Source organism: Accipiter gentilis, chromosome 17 (genome assembly GCF_929443795.1).
Source record: "Accipiter gentilis chromosome 17, bAccGen1.1, whole genome shotgun sequence".
In the NCBI taxonomy this organism is placed as follows: domain Eukaryota; kingdom Metazoa; phylum Chordata; class Aves; order Accipitriformes; family Accipitridae; genus Astur; species Astur gentilis.
In genome coordinates, this window is record NC_064896.1 from 8,520,087 (window position 1) to 8,534,461 (window position 14,375).

A 14,375-nucleotide genomic window follows, 5' to 3' on the forward strand; every position below is an offset into this window, starting at 1 on the left:
TTGCAAAATGTTATGTATTTCAGGCAGCTTAATCCAAGGCTAGGAAACTGGTTAGGACTGTGGTTATTTTTGAGGCATATCCAGTCCTTTATACTGATGCATGCAAACCTACTCACATTACATTTTACAGATTTTACCAATTTTTCACTTTTACACAGACTCTACCTTTCCTGTGGATCTTAGTTTTCAGTGCAATACACTATGGCATTGCCTTGTTTTTTTTTTCCCAGAAGCTGCATCCTGTTTTGATTGTGATCTACGGACTCACACATTCCTATAGCTTATTCTAAAGGTATTTCACCAAGTTTGAACAGGGTTCTCATCTCCAAGTTGGACTCCACAGACACTCTTATGCTGCATGATTGAGTCAAGTGTCCTAAATATGCAAGAAAGTATTCAAAAATTTCTCCCTCTTTTGAGTTCTGTGAAATGTATCTTTCAAAGGTGTGATTACTGTTAGGAGTGCCATCTGGTGTTTGTCAGCTTACACAGGGAGTAGCTTTATTGCTGGTCAAGGTTTCAGCATGATAGAATATACCTGTTTTATTTAGGCAATAGAGCAGCAGATTGTACATTCAAATGAAAAATTAGAATTAGTTACAAGAAGATGGGAGACCAAATGGATTTTCAGTAGTTTGCTGAAACTTAGCTCTGTTCTCAGCCATCCCTTTGCAATTCCCCTGGTTTTTACCCAGCTACAATGGGAGAGAATGAATTCTTTAATTCCTCTAACTTCAGTGTGAACTTAAAGGAAACGTTCAACTTATTAGAAGACATTTCATCTTGTTCCTTTTTTCCCTTGTTCTGTTCAGTGCAAGAGCAAATTCTGTATTTTCATTTCAACATACTTATTTTTGTATACACTGTTTACCTCACTCTGACATCGATCTGCCTGGGTGCACCAAAGCATTCTCTTTGCAGCTGAGCTTGTCAGAAAGTGTTTTCAGCTGCACCATAAAATTGCTGTCTGCAGGAATCGCCCTGTTCTCCAGAAATAGTAGCTGTGCTCTGGAAGAGACAGAAATGTGTCATGACTTTTTTTACACTCGGGACTAAGTATCTTCGGCAATCCTTGGTGGCCGCTCTCCCTGCAGGGCTGCAGCTCTGTGTCTGCGTGATGGCACTTGGTTGTAACGTGCTGTCAGTCCCACGCACCCTCCTGCTTGCAAGTTTACCTGCCTTGTCACAGCTTGGCGCTTGCTTTCTCCTCTGAGTTAACCAGGCTAGAGACCCTCTCCTGCTGCCCTTACTGTTTCAGTTTAACTGCAGAGCTGGAACACCAAGTATCTTTTCAAAAGAAGTACCTGGTTTTACGTAAGGACCCTGAACTGTGAAGCAATCCCAGTGGTTATCACTAACAGCTAAAGTGTGTTCTCTTTTCACATTGAATATGTGCCTCGCTTCACATTCCAGACCCTGAACTGAGCTTTCTGCTAGGTTAAATAGCACTGCACTGTCTAAAATTGTCTCTCCATTTAAATACTCTTTCCTTCTTTTTGATGAATGAAAAAGAATCTCCCCAATCTCTCCAGGACATCAAGGTATCATTACACACCTCCTCACCTCCTGGACTTTCCAAGTAACCACTGAATGTTGACTCAGAAACTGACCAAAAGGTCCCTCCCCATGCAACCTTTGGTACTGTTGGAGGTGTATAAATGAGGGACATGGTCAGCCCAGGTCACATCTAAGGTGAAGGAGAGTCGCAGCTGCTGAGGGCAGTCCTTGTCTCTGGTGGTCCTTCAGTGAGGAGGTGCTGTTCTCTCCCCACTGGCTACAGAAGAGGCTCTGTTGACTGCACTGCTTGCTGTGATTGTATCATCACTGTCAAGTATCTTCACTCCAGGGTCACTTTGTGCCATGGTTTCTCATCATCCTCACTGCATGCTAAGTTTGCCCCATCCTCCCTTGACTGCCAAACCTGCATGCCACTCTGGGAATGGTACTGTGGATAAATCACAGGGACAGTAGCATGAATAAAGCAAGGACAGGTTTGGCCTCCTTTGCTCCATGCTTTGTAGAAAGCCTTGCCTGCAAGTATCCAACACAACCCTGCAGTTTGCCCCAATCTATGCATTGTATGTCACACGTGCTGTGCTGTGAAAACCTCACTCTGGTAGGCCGTGGAACCACCTTCAATTTATTTCAGACACTTTGAACTGAAAAAATACCCACAGCCCATGGCCAAGGAGACCAGGTGAAGCCCAAGAAGAGATGGGCCAAGGACAGTGCTGATGCAGTCAACTCACCTGAGAGGATTTCCATCTTAAGAAGGGTGGGTGAAAAACATACTATGTCTTGCCTGGTAGGAGGCCAGAGGCATGACACGGGCTGATGCCTTCAGCTCTGTAAGCGTAACTGCAGGCACACAGCCTGCAATTACCCAGACTGTAAATTGCACATACTGAAGACAATAATACTATCTAGATATGATATCATCAGGTTCTACTCAATACTCCTCATGCTCCAGACATCATGTAAACTGTGCCTAGGCAATATGTCCCACTGGGAGATTGCTCTCAGCTGAAGGTGCCGGATGGCCTCTTCCTCCTTCTGGGCTCCGAGTTTCAGGATGTTTATGTCTATACATTTGTGTTCTGTTTTCCTTAATATGCAACTATATGTATGACCTTGTACTTGTCTTAATTTAGTGAATGCTTGAGATTTAATGTTATTTTTCTTCAGTGTGTGTAGTTTAAGCAAACAAAATTTTTTTTCTTTTTTTTTTGTCAACAGGAAAATAATTTATCTTTATTCAGGATTTTTCTTGAGTAAAAGGTAACTTAATTGAAATATTAAACTATTGGGAAGACATTAATTTTGTCTAAATGGTAACTATAATTCATTACATCCTAACATACTAATTCTAACTGGAGTCCCATTACTAATTTTTTTTTATTATATCAAAGGTAGTGATCACCAACTCACACAAATTAAGTAACAGAGTCTCTAAAACAGGCATCGCAGGGAAGTACATTCAAAAGAACTTTTAAAAGTAGCTTCAGAGTCCCTGATTCCTAAACACATATTTAAGCTACACTGTGTTCTTAGTAGTCCTTTGAATTTAATAGTTATTTATAGTATATGAAGTCATATCATTAAGCAAATGCATAAGTCATTGCAATAGAGGGCCTATAGATTTTAAGAAGCTTTTATGACCATCCTATCTGACCTTGTGCATATCCCCAAACAGACCACTGCCTTCCAGTTTCATTCATGGAGCCCAGGAGCTTCCAACCAGCTGAAGTGGATCACAGTTCTGTCTAGATACTAAACTGTGTTGTTTTTTTTTCTTAATTTTGCATATTTACAGTTCCATACGTTATACTGCGTAGTGGCACCTTACTGCTTGTAAGTGAAGGATTATTTTGACTAATTATTCTGCATAAGTCTATAGTCCCTGGTGATAATTTAGCATATGGGGAATATATTTTAATGTCAGCACAGCAAACAGCCAGAATAAAGCTCTAAGTAGGGAACAAAAATTATGTGAGTCCCATGCACTCTCATAATCTGTTTTAATCTGAAACCAATGAGTAATATTGACTAGCTGCCTTGCATGATTATTGATACATCTCCGATAGATGCTGCCCTGCCAATCAGAATGGATAACAGCTGCTCAATATGCTATATGCATTTCTTGGTGAATGACTCACAATCAAAAGACTTTTTCTGTATGCACAAGTGCATAATTTTATTAAACTTAAGAATACATGCTATTAAGGTTTTGAAGACCCCAGCAGAAATCCTACAAGATGTGTCTGTTGTGGGGTTCAGAAACCTGACCTGGAGTTACTTCTAAAAATTACTTTCAGTCATGATAGCCTTATTTGTGGTGCAGGAAACAGCCAATGCACTCTTTCTGAGTACATGATAAATAACTGACTGAGAATTTTTGTAAAAAAATTGGTTCTTTTCCTTTGGTGATCACATCACAGGAAAACATCATTTATTTATAAAAATTAATTCAGTAACTCAGTACCTGTTGAGGCATTGTTTCGTTTCAGCAAGACTTTCTCCCAGTGTCAGGCTGTCCTGTTTAGTGGTATGTTGAAGATTAATAATTCATTTGAACTCTGGACTAGTTAATTTGACTGAAAATACCATGTTGGTTTTTTTTTTCCCCACAGTCGTTGACAGCAGTTGGAAGCAATTAGGACTACTAATAGGCTTGTTCATATACAGGTGGGTCGGTGATATCCACTTCATTTTATTTCACATTGCTGGAATTGTTCTAACACTGAACAATGGCTGATACTTGCAATATATGGGAAAGGCTCAATATCACTTTTCTCAGTAACTGAAATCAAGATTGGACTTGGCTTTAGTTTTTAAGTAATACAGTCATTGTCTTTAATATTGCTAATCAATCTGTCTGGTGGTTTTGGTTTAGATTTTCTCCTGCGTGGGATGTATGATCAGCCCAGTGTTCAGGTAAAGAGGTTTCTTAGACTCTAAAAGTGACAACTCTATTACTGAGTCAGAGAGTTAAAGGGATCGTAAAGGTATGGGGAAAAAAACCAACAGGGACGACGAAGGAAATTTCTCACACAGAAGCTAGATTAACTTTAGCATCAGTGTTCACTGAAGAGAATTTGGAGGATGTTTAGTGGAACCTTTATTTCTGGCCAAAGTGAACCATAACAAATCTTCACTATCGGACAGTGCTCAGCTAAAGAGTTCGATGCAACTCAAGATCCAAAGTGCAATGGTATCAGCAGGTTTTTCAGCCTCTACTTAAAACTCCCCTTGCACCTGCCAACTGCAAGACAGCTACTGTGGTACCAGTTTCCAAAGACATCTGGGCAACTGCTTATCCATAAGCCTGATGTCTGTACCTAGTCAGTTTGCAGAAATTATAATAAACAATAGTATTATTTTACACATAGTAAATATGGTGTTTTGGGGAACAGTCAAAATGACTTTTGTAAAAGTAAGTTATGCCTCACAAATCTGTTGAAGGAATTAAGAAAAGCTGATGAGTATAGGGATTGAGTGAAGTCCAACTGATATAATTACTTGGACTTTCAGGAGACTTCAGGTGATCTGGAAAGTACATGAATAGTGGGTTGATGACATCTGCTGAAGAAACAAAGCTTTTCAGGGTAATAAAGACAAGGACTGACTGTGCAGACTAGTAAAGAACCTTAGTTAAAAAGTGGGAGAAGGAATACAATACAGATAGATGTAAAAAGTGGGCAAACAGGAAAAAATGCTGATGTTGCCACTCATGGCTTTGGAATTATATTAATTGGGACTCTTCTGTGGAAATGTCAGATCAGTGCTATATAATGATTAAAAAAGCAAAGTAAATCTCAGGAATCATTAGGAAAGAAATTGAGAAGAGAACAGAAAATACGATTATGCTGCAGTATAAATCTATGGTGCATCCACATCTTCAACACTGTTTGTGGTTCTGGTCCCTCTGCCTCAAAAAGAATGTATCAGAGTTGGGAAAGCATCAGAAAAAGTCAGCAGGGTTGAGCTGAACGTATGGGCCATTGTTGGAGACAGGTGCCTGGATTTGATGGACTTTGGTCACTATCGCCATTCTTACCTGCAAAAATTCTTATAAGTTGAAAATTTGCTCAGTGTGACAAAAATAGTCGTTAGGAAAAGAGGTTAGCCTTACTGGAAAAAAAAAATCAAGAAAGTAATAGTCTAGTGTGAAATATGAGACTCTTCTAGGTCCCCTTTATTGGAAAAATACACCTCAAAAGAAAAAGCATGTCTAAAAATAAGTTTGACTCACAGAAGGTGGATGTTTATGAAAAAATCAAACATGCAAAACCAACCATGTTTCTTATGTTAGGATTCAGGAGCTCAAAAGAGGCTGTTTGACACCAAAGTGTTAGTGTTTCACGTAGAATATGTGATGCTCTTTCTCCACAGATTCCTAATCGGTGACTCTCAGTTCTGTGTCAGATGGCATGAAACTGTACCAGTTATGACTGATAGAGGTGTTTTTCCTCAATGGTTGGGAGGAGGCTTGCCTGGTGATTATCGTCTTGGAAAAGTTTGTTGTGTCTCCTTGTAGCCCTCACAGCATGCTTCAAAGCTGTTCATGACCCATATTCAGGATCTCTTTCAAGAAGGCTTGGGCTGGCATAATGTAAGTGACATTCTGGTACTCAGGAGGAGATCTGAGTGAAAGGTCGCAAGGAAATCTGTCTGAGGTTGTTTTCTTCAGGTTTGTAAAGATTTCAGGTTACACTAAGTGAATCTAAAGAAAAGTATGGAAAGGCTGTAGACTGTATACTGTGATACCTCAACTTCCACAACTCTTGTATCACCATTCTGGACTAAAACAATCGCTTTCTTTTTCCAGATCCCCTTAAACACTCTATTCTTCGTCTTTTGAGGGAATCACCACTCCATAAGGGCATGCATTACAATCATTCACCATGTGCACGATAAGGAACACCTCAGTACTTGGAACATGCTGTGAGCTTCAGTGCCAGCGTATTGAATTCTGATACCCAACACCTGACTTCAGCATTTGAAGACTGAGTGCTGAAGAGAAAATCTGAATGGTCTGGAGGAATAAATTAAAATACAGCTCTGCACTTTTCAAAAAGAGGTCTTGATTTACAAATCTGGCAGAAATTACATTTACAGAAGGAATCCAGACAGTATTATTTTATATCTTTGGTCCTCTACTAATAAAGTGTCCCTTATAAACATAAAAAATGTGACATTCAACTATTAGAGAGGAAGGGAAAATACTCCTGAGGATAGCTTTGTTCCAAGCACAGGGGCATCAATTATATGCCCAGATGTTTTCAGCTTCTCACTCTTCAGTACTGACTTATGGAGCTTTGCAGAAAATTAGTTCAGAAAGGAGGTGCGAATAAAAGATAATAGAGAATCATTTAGTTGTCTGCAAGATGTAAATGAAAACCACCTAAATGCCCACCACTTACAGCACCACTTGTCATATACCAGAATCATGTCTGCATGATTATGTTAACATTTTGCTTTAACAATGATGTCATTGATGTGATGTGATGGAAAATCTAGCTTAGGAGAGTACCTCATCTACTGTGTAAGCTGAAGTTTTCAACAAGTTAATATTTCTTCAGTGTTGGACTCTAGTATGAAACATTCTATTTCAGCAAAAAGTAAGCATCTTTCTTCATCATCCCAGAAAGATTACACTGGAAAGTGGAGAGTGAAATCAGAGCAGAGGATGACTCAGTATAACCATTCAGCAGAGCTCTCTCTCCAGAGCTCAGCAAATAAGTCATTAAATTTCACTGAAACACCACTGGCTTTGGATGAAAGGACACTATTAGGGCTGAAGATTTCACTGTCAGTCCTTCTGTCTGTTATAACTTTGGCAACGATCCTTGCAAACATTTTTGTTGTTATTACAATTTTTCTGACGAGAAAGCTCCACACACCTGCAAATTACCTCATTGGCTCCTTGGCAGTGACTGATCTTTTAGTGTCTGTCCTGGTAATGCCCATCAGTATTGCTTACACTGTCACCCACACGTGGGCCTTTGGCCAAGTGTTGTGTGACATCTGGTTATCATCAGATATCACGTGCTGCACAGCCTCAATCCTACACCTCTGTGTTATTGCACTGGACAGATACTGGGCTATCACAGATGCTTTGGAATATGCCAAACGCCGGACTGCTGGCCGAGCAGCGCTCATGATTGCTGTGGTCTGGATGATATCTATTAGTATTTCTGTGCCACCATTTTTCTGGAGGCAAGTGAAAGCTCATGAAGAAATTGCAAAGTGTACTGTGAACACAGATCAAATTTCCTACACAATTTATTCCACTTGTGGAGCTTTCTACATCCCAACTGTGCTCCTTCTGATATTGTATGGTAGAATTTATGTAGCAGCTCGATCCAGGATTCTGAAGCCGCCCTCATTATATGGGAAACGTTTTACTACTGCACACCTGATTACCGGCTCTGCTGGGTCTTCCCTCTGCTCCATTAATGCCAGCCTTCATGAAGGGCATTCCGATTCAGGTGGATCCCCCATATTTATCAATCATGTTAAAATAAAACTTGCAGATAGTATCCTGGAAAGGAAAAGAATTTCTGCTGCAAGAGAAAGGAAAGCTACCAAAACTTTAGGCATTATTCTGGGAGCTTTCATTTTCTGCTGGCTGCCTTTTTTTGTCATGTCCTTAGTCCTACCAATCTGCCAAGATGCTTGTTGGTTTCATCCCATCCTACTGGACTTTTTTACATGGTTAGGTTACTTAAACTCATTGATCAATCCAGTCATTTATACAGCTTTTAATGAAGAATTTAAACAGGCTTTCCAAAAACTAATACGTTTCAAAAAGTGTTCATCTTGAGCCTCTCCTGTTGTGTTACTGACCTTTGTGGAATCTTGCAGCCTACCTGGGAACTTTCTGTGCTTTTACGCTGCTGCTACCCTGTTCTGTGCATGTAACTGGGAACTTCTTGCCAGTTTGGTACTTTCTGTCTGGAATTCTGTATCCCATAACAGAACTTGTCTGTGGTCTATGCAGTGATTGTTTGTGTATGTAAGATCAACACATGAAGTAAGCTTTGTAACAAGTGAAGGAGTGTGAACCAGATGTATGATGAGATGACACATATTATCCAAAGCTGCCATGCCTTTCTAACCTGATGGGAGGAAAAATGTGTGCATATTTGCAGGATGTCAGTATTTCTGCTGTATATTATTAACAATTTATGTAGGCTGAGAAAATTTCTGGGGAACAGGATCTGATGTCTACATTTTCTATGGCATGTATCCTATCCATTTGAAATTGATAAAACCTGTAATTTTTTCAGAAGCCTGACAGCCTGACTAAGCAGCAGGACATAGGAGGCATAGAGTGTATGTAAGTTCTGTGGATATTTCACAAATACTGCATCTGAAGCTCTGCTTTTGGTGAACTGTAGAAAGAAGACAATTTGAAAAAAATTTTACATGTTTTATCATGAATAGAATAGCCAGTGCAGAAATACCACAAAATAAATAGCATGAAAATTATTGAAAAGTACCTTGATCTTATATTTCTGTTATTTAATTTTTTGCATGCACAAACTGAAAGAGGAAAATATGGTTAGTGCCAGTGTGGAATGACTGGGACCTCAAAAAAGAGCCAGAAGGTTCACTCCCTGGTGACAAGAAATGAGGAGTTAGAGAGGAGAGAATGAAGTGACGTATCAAGGAAAACTTTCTTAGTGATTAAGGTTGTTGGGGTGGATGTGACATCACTGTCTCTGAAAGTCTTTAAGAACTAGTCAAACAAATATCTGTCAGAGATCACAATGTCAGGACCCTCCAATGGGGCTCTGGAGAGTGGAGCAGGTCCCCTCTAACCTGCACTTCTCTGTCTCTGGGATTATTTCCCCCATTCGGCAGGTGGGAAGCTGGCACATGGAGGTCTTAGTTGAAGTCTTGGACGGGACAGCACACCAAGTCATGCAGCCCAAATGTCATTCAACTTTTTAGAGTCTCTGGGCATTTTACAGCAGAAGCGTCATGTCCATACTGCATATGAGCAGCACGCATTGCTTTGAAAGAGTTGCCCCATCATCCTTCTGACTGCCCTTCCATCTCTCAGCCTGCCCAAATTAATCTCCACCATCCACTACTGTGACCATCCCAACACACTCCACCACAGCCCATGTCCACGACAACTCTTCAGCCTCTCCTTTGCATTTGCTGCACAGTCTTGTAGCTTATTCCTGTTGCTGGTGCCTCTGCTGAGGACCAGACTATAAAGTAATGCCCCAGGACCACCCACATGTTGCAGAATCAGGCAGAGCAGTTTGTGTAGGTCACAGAATCGTAGTCCCCTCTCTCACAGTACACACCTAGGGCAATTAGGGGTGCCCTGTTTGGGACACAGCTCCTCTCCCCTCCCAAGAATGAGCTGATCTAGCTTAGCCCAGCTCAAGAGATTTTCATGGTGGCACTACCTGGCCATGTCCATGCAGTCTGCTTCCACAGTGTGTCCAGAGTGCCCCCTGGCAGTAGCTGTTCTCTCACCTGTGCTCACTCCTGAACTGTGCTTGTGCATTGCCTGGGGGCATGGGAACTGACATGGGCCACAGTGATATTTGGAAATGCATGAACTGTTAACTAGTGTAGACACCCGAGTTCTCACACCTGAGGCCAGGCCCTGGCACTATTTAATTTGCTGTTATAGACATAACCTGTGTGAAGAGGTAGTGTACAACTTGGAGCTCCAGGCTCCCTTCTGGGCTGCCATACTCATGTCCAGGCCACTCATAGCTTCTACCATTGTTGGACAGATGGTGTGGCACTGCCAGTCTGGTGTTGGTCCGGTGGTAGCTGAGGTATGTAGACATCACAAAAGGTTGGTATAACCACCTCTGTCAGAATAATGGGATATACAGTCTCATCTTGAGCCTGCAGCAGGGGACCTGCGTGACTACACGAATTCGAAGAGATACAACTCCAGGATCCTGCAAGGTCTTGTCACTCAAAGAATCATTTGTGGAGACTGGGGGAAAGTCTCCTAGCTTAACATAGGACATTGCAGATTCCAGAACATTGGCATCTTCTAAAGGAGATAGACAAACAGCCAATTCCTCCCCAAAGGACACAGTCTGTGTTATTTTAGAATAATCTTTTTCATCATGGGTCTGGGTGATACCGGTCTTCCTGAGCAATAGTGTCTCACATCAGGGTTTCAGTCAGCCATTGAGCTCATGTGTTTAAGGCGCCAATGTTTAAAGATAGGCTTTATGCCCCTGGGTCCACATCACTGGAGCTCTTTGCATCCTCTACCAGCTGTACAAGGATTTGGAAGAGCCTTTCTGTTTGACATTGACACAGCAAGACAAGACTGCTTTTAAAATGACCCAGCAGCGCTGCCAGCTGTGGCTGATTCCCAGAATGAAGAGCACCCTGGAAAGTTTCCTGCAGCCATATAGCGTAAGCACTAGTATGAGAGTGCCCATGATATGACATCCCCTCATTCCCTTAGGGATCCTTTCCTGTCCCCCAACAATTTAACCTGGGAGACAGTCACAGCCTGAAGAGTATGTACTTCCAGAAGTCATGGGATCTCTGCAGACTTTCTTTTTTTGCACTATAGGCCAAGGTTTGGATATCTCTGAAGTTTCCCCTCCTTTTCCTCAGATGCCCTTTTAATGCTGTCCATCCTGCCTGCACCCTATGCTTTCTGGACCCCTTTGTCTACTGTGCTCGTCTGGCACAGCCCTGTGACCTGAGGGGCCCAGGATACAGGGAGAGTGTCACACAGCTCTAACTGCACAAACATACCTGTTTTATAGCTTGAAAACAAAAAAAAGACCCAACTAGGGCAAGTGGATAAAGGACAAACCAAGTGAACGATAAGTCACGGTGACGGTCAGAACCCAGAATGAAGGTCTGGGTTCCTCAGGGACTTGAATAACAGAAGCAAAGACAGTTTCTCTGCCTCCCCTTCAGCAGCCTGGCCAGCATAGCACTGGTGCCTCCTGCTTTGTACCAACCTCTGTGGACAGCTATAGGCTGGCATTCCCACCATATGGCTTCATGCTGCCTAAGGAAGGGCTTACCTACAGCCAGGTCCCTTACAAACTACTGATTCTCTTCCTATGTCATGTTTCAAGATGTCATGCTAGCAGTGAGCCCTCAGGTCACAGTGTTCCTGCAGAAACTTGGCAGCAAGGCTGTCACTTGGTTGTCTAAATGATGCTGAATTTTGGCCTGCATTTCACCTAGGGAGCTTCTCCACAGTGTCCTTCAGGTGGCCTCATGCCTGGTTCTAACCTTGAAATCAGAGCCTTGGAGCAGCTGATGCCAACATCTCATTAGAAATACTGATAGAAGCAATGACAGCAAATGTGTCAGTCCTTGCTCAGATGTGGGGACATGCAATATATAGAATCGGAGTAATTCAGGTTGGAAGGGACCTCTGGATGTCGCTAGTCCAAAATCCTGCTCAAAGCAGGACCAGCTGTGACATCAGACCAGGTTACTCAAGGTTTTCTTCAGCCTTCCAAGGATGAGGATGCACAACCTCTCTGGGTAACCTGTTCCAGTGCTTGACTGTCCTTATGGTGAAAAAAGACTTTCCTTATATCCAGCTTGAAGCTCTCTTTTTTCCCACTTATGTCCATTGTCTTTCAGTCTCCCACCAATCACTTCCTCAGGTCCTGGGGGAGCTGCTGTCAGGTTCCCTCAAAGCATTCTTTTCTTCAGACTGAGCAAGCCCGGTTCATTCAGCTTCTCCCTCTGCATTCCTGGGGCAAGTTCTCCACTCTCCTGACCACTCTGGTGTCCATCCATTGACCTCACTCTGGTTTAGGTATGTCTTTCTTTTACTAAGAGGCCCAGAACCAGACACAGTATTCTAGATGTGGTTTAACAAGGGCTGAGTAGAGCAGGATAATAACTTCTCTTGATTTATTAGCTATGCTTCTGTTAATGTAGCCTTCTCTGCTGCCAGGGCACACTGCTGGCTCCTGTTCAGCTTGCTGTGTACCAAGACCCCCAGGTCCTTTCCAGCAGAGCTGCTACCCAGCCACTCAGACCTCAGCCTGTATCACTGCAAAGGGGTCTTTCTTCCGTGGTGCAGGATTTTGCATTTGTCCTGTTGAATTTCATAAGGTTCCTGTTAGCTCCGTCCTCCAGCCTGTCTAGGTAACTCTGAACAGTGGCTCTACCCTTGAGTGTATGCACTGGATGCCCCAGCTTAGTGTCATCTGCAAACTTAAGTGCACTCTGTCACTTCCTGCATGCAATAGATAAAGATGTTAAACAGGACAGGTCCTAGGATAGCCCCCTCCAATACTCATTAGCAGGCTGTCCACCCATCCAGACCACAACATCCCAAACTAGATACAAAGATACTGTGGGAGTTAGTGTTGAAAGCCTTGCTAAAGTCAAGGTAAATTACACTCCTCTCTGCTCATGCACAAATCCAGTAAATGTATCATACAAGGCAATCAGACTGGTCAGGCATGATTTACCCTTTGCAAATCCATGCTGATTGTTCACCTTCTCCTTCACAGATGACTGTTCACATTCTCCTTCACAATGCTCTTGCACAGATCCAGCCTCCCAAGGCAGTACAACTGAAGGCTGCAACTTCGTCATTTTTTTCAGACTGTGTTGCAGGATTGGTTAGAGAAAATCTCTGGGCAGGACGGCATAGAAGCAGGAGCCTGAAAGAGGTCAGCCTGAGTGACCTCTGCAGCACCTTGTAGCTTAGACCACAGGAAAAAGCATCTCACAGAACAACAGAACAACATGGTTTATGTCTGCTATGTGAAGAGTTCTCATAAATAATGTTTCCCTGCTGTACCTTTATAGATGGTTCTAAGCGGTCAGTTGATTGAGATTCCTTCACTATTGCAAGCAGTCCTGGAGAAGATGGCTCAGATGGATTATACCAGTGGCCAAATGGAGGCAGGGTATGTGGAAACCCAAGTCTTGGGGAAGTCCTTAAAGAAAAAGGCCTCCTCTCCATCTCATCCCTTTGGATTGAGGGATATTATGTCTGCTTCCATGCTAATGTTCTGAGCCTGGTCTTTGTGAAGGACCTGGTGTCCTCTGTTTCTTCCCACTATTCAGATGGGCATCTGGAACCTTTCTACCCACCATCCTTCCCACAACTCCTGGACCATGAGCTGCTTGACTTTCCCCAGCCCTGTGACAGTTCCTAGCTAGAAAATTTTGCCCTCGTACATATGCAGAAGAAGCTGGGAAGAGGGAAAGGGGAGCAAGACCTTGACAGTACAGGCCGCTAGTTAGAACACACCTGGAAAGCAGAAAACACAGGGTCAAGTCTGTTCTCTAATGAGTAGTAGATGGTTTATACACAATAGCAGGTGAAACTGTGAACTTTGTCCTTCAGTATCTAGGCAGTGACATTGTTTAAAACTAGGCTTCCCAGCAGAGTGTTTTGGTCACTGACTTAGGGGTTGGCATCAGTATGCAAAGCCAAGGAAAGTTCCCAGCTGAGAATCCTGGGACTGTAAATACCTGTGCACAGGGATCTGGAGGCCAAATGTCTCCACGAATTTCTCCTGATGGTTCACCTGCCCAGTGTGAATCATAAAGCCACAGATAATCGTCCTGGAAGGGCCTCTGAGAGGCTGGCTAGTCCATGCCCATTGCTCTATCTATCTGGCTCAACTATGCTTTTGTCCTTTTCCTGCCTTGCCTACTCTTGAAGATTTCCAATGACGAACAGAATGGCAAAATGCAGCATAGGAAGATAATCCACTACTATTCTTTGGGCTTTTATAAGACACTGTTTAATTCAAGAGCAAACAAACTAGGTCCTTTCTTTGATTAGATTATAGGCTAATTAAAAAAGGCACATGGTCTAATATTACACGATTCTTAATGCTGGTAAATATTTGATATAGTGCTTCAGGAACTCA

General features: G+C 42.5%; 1 protein-coding gene across 7 annotated transcripts; it reads left to right on the top strand.

Annotated features, from left to right (window-relative positions):
* The first annotated feature begins 733 nt into the window (after positions 1-733).
* HTR1D (5-hydroxytryptamine receptor 1D) lies at positions 734-9,004 on the top strand. Of its 7 annotated transcripts, XM_049820996.1 has the most exons (7): positions 734-2,275; positions 2,737-2,778; positions 3,314-3,351; positions 4,131-4,185; positions 4,394-4,434; positions 5,893-6,112; positions 6,329-9,004. In XM_049820996.1, the coding sequence occupies exon 7, from the start codon at positions 7,097-7,099 to the stop codon at positions 8,324-8,326; it is 1,230 nt and encodes a 409-aa protein (XP_049676953.1). In that variant the 5' UTR covers positions 734-2,275; positions 2,737-2,778; positions 3,314-3,351; positions 4,131-4,185; positions 4,394-4,434; positions 5,893-6,112; positions 6,329-7,096; the 3' UTR covers positions 8,327-9,004. The 7 variants fall into 7 exon arrangements, with proteins under 7 accessions (XP_049676953.1, XP_049676949.1, XP_049676954.1 ...); XM_049820992.1 differs by having other exon boundaries at positions 5,893-9,004; XM_049820997.1 differs by lacking the exon at positions 5,893-6,112.
* The last annotated feature ends 5,371 nt before the right edge of the window (positions 9,005-14,375 follow it).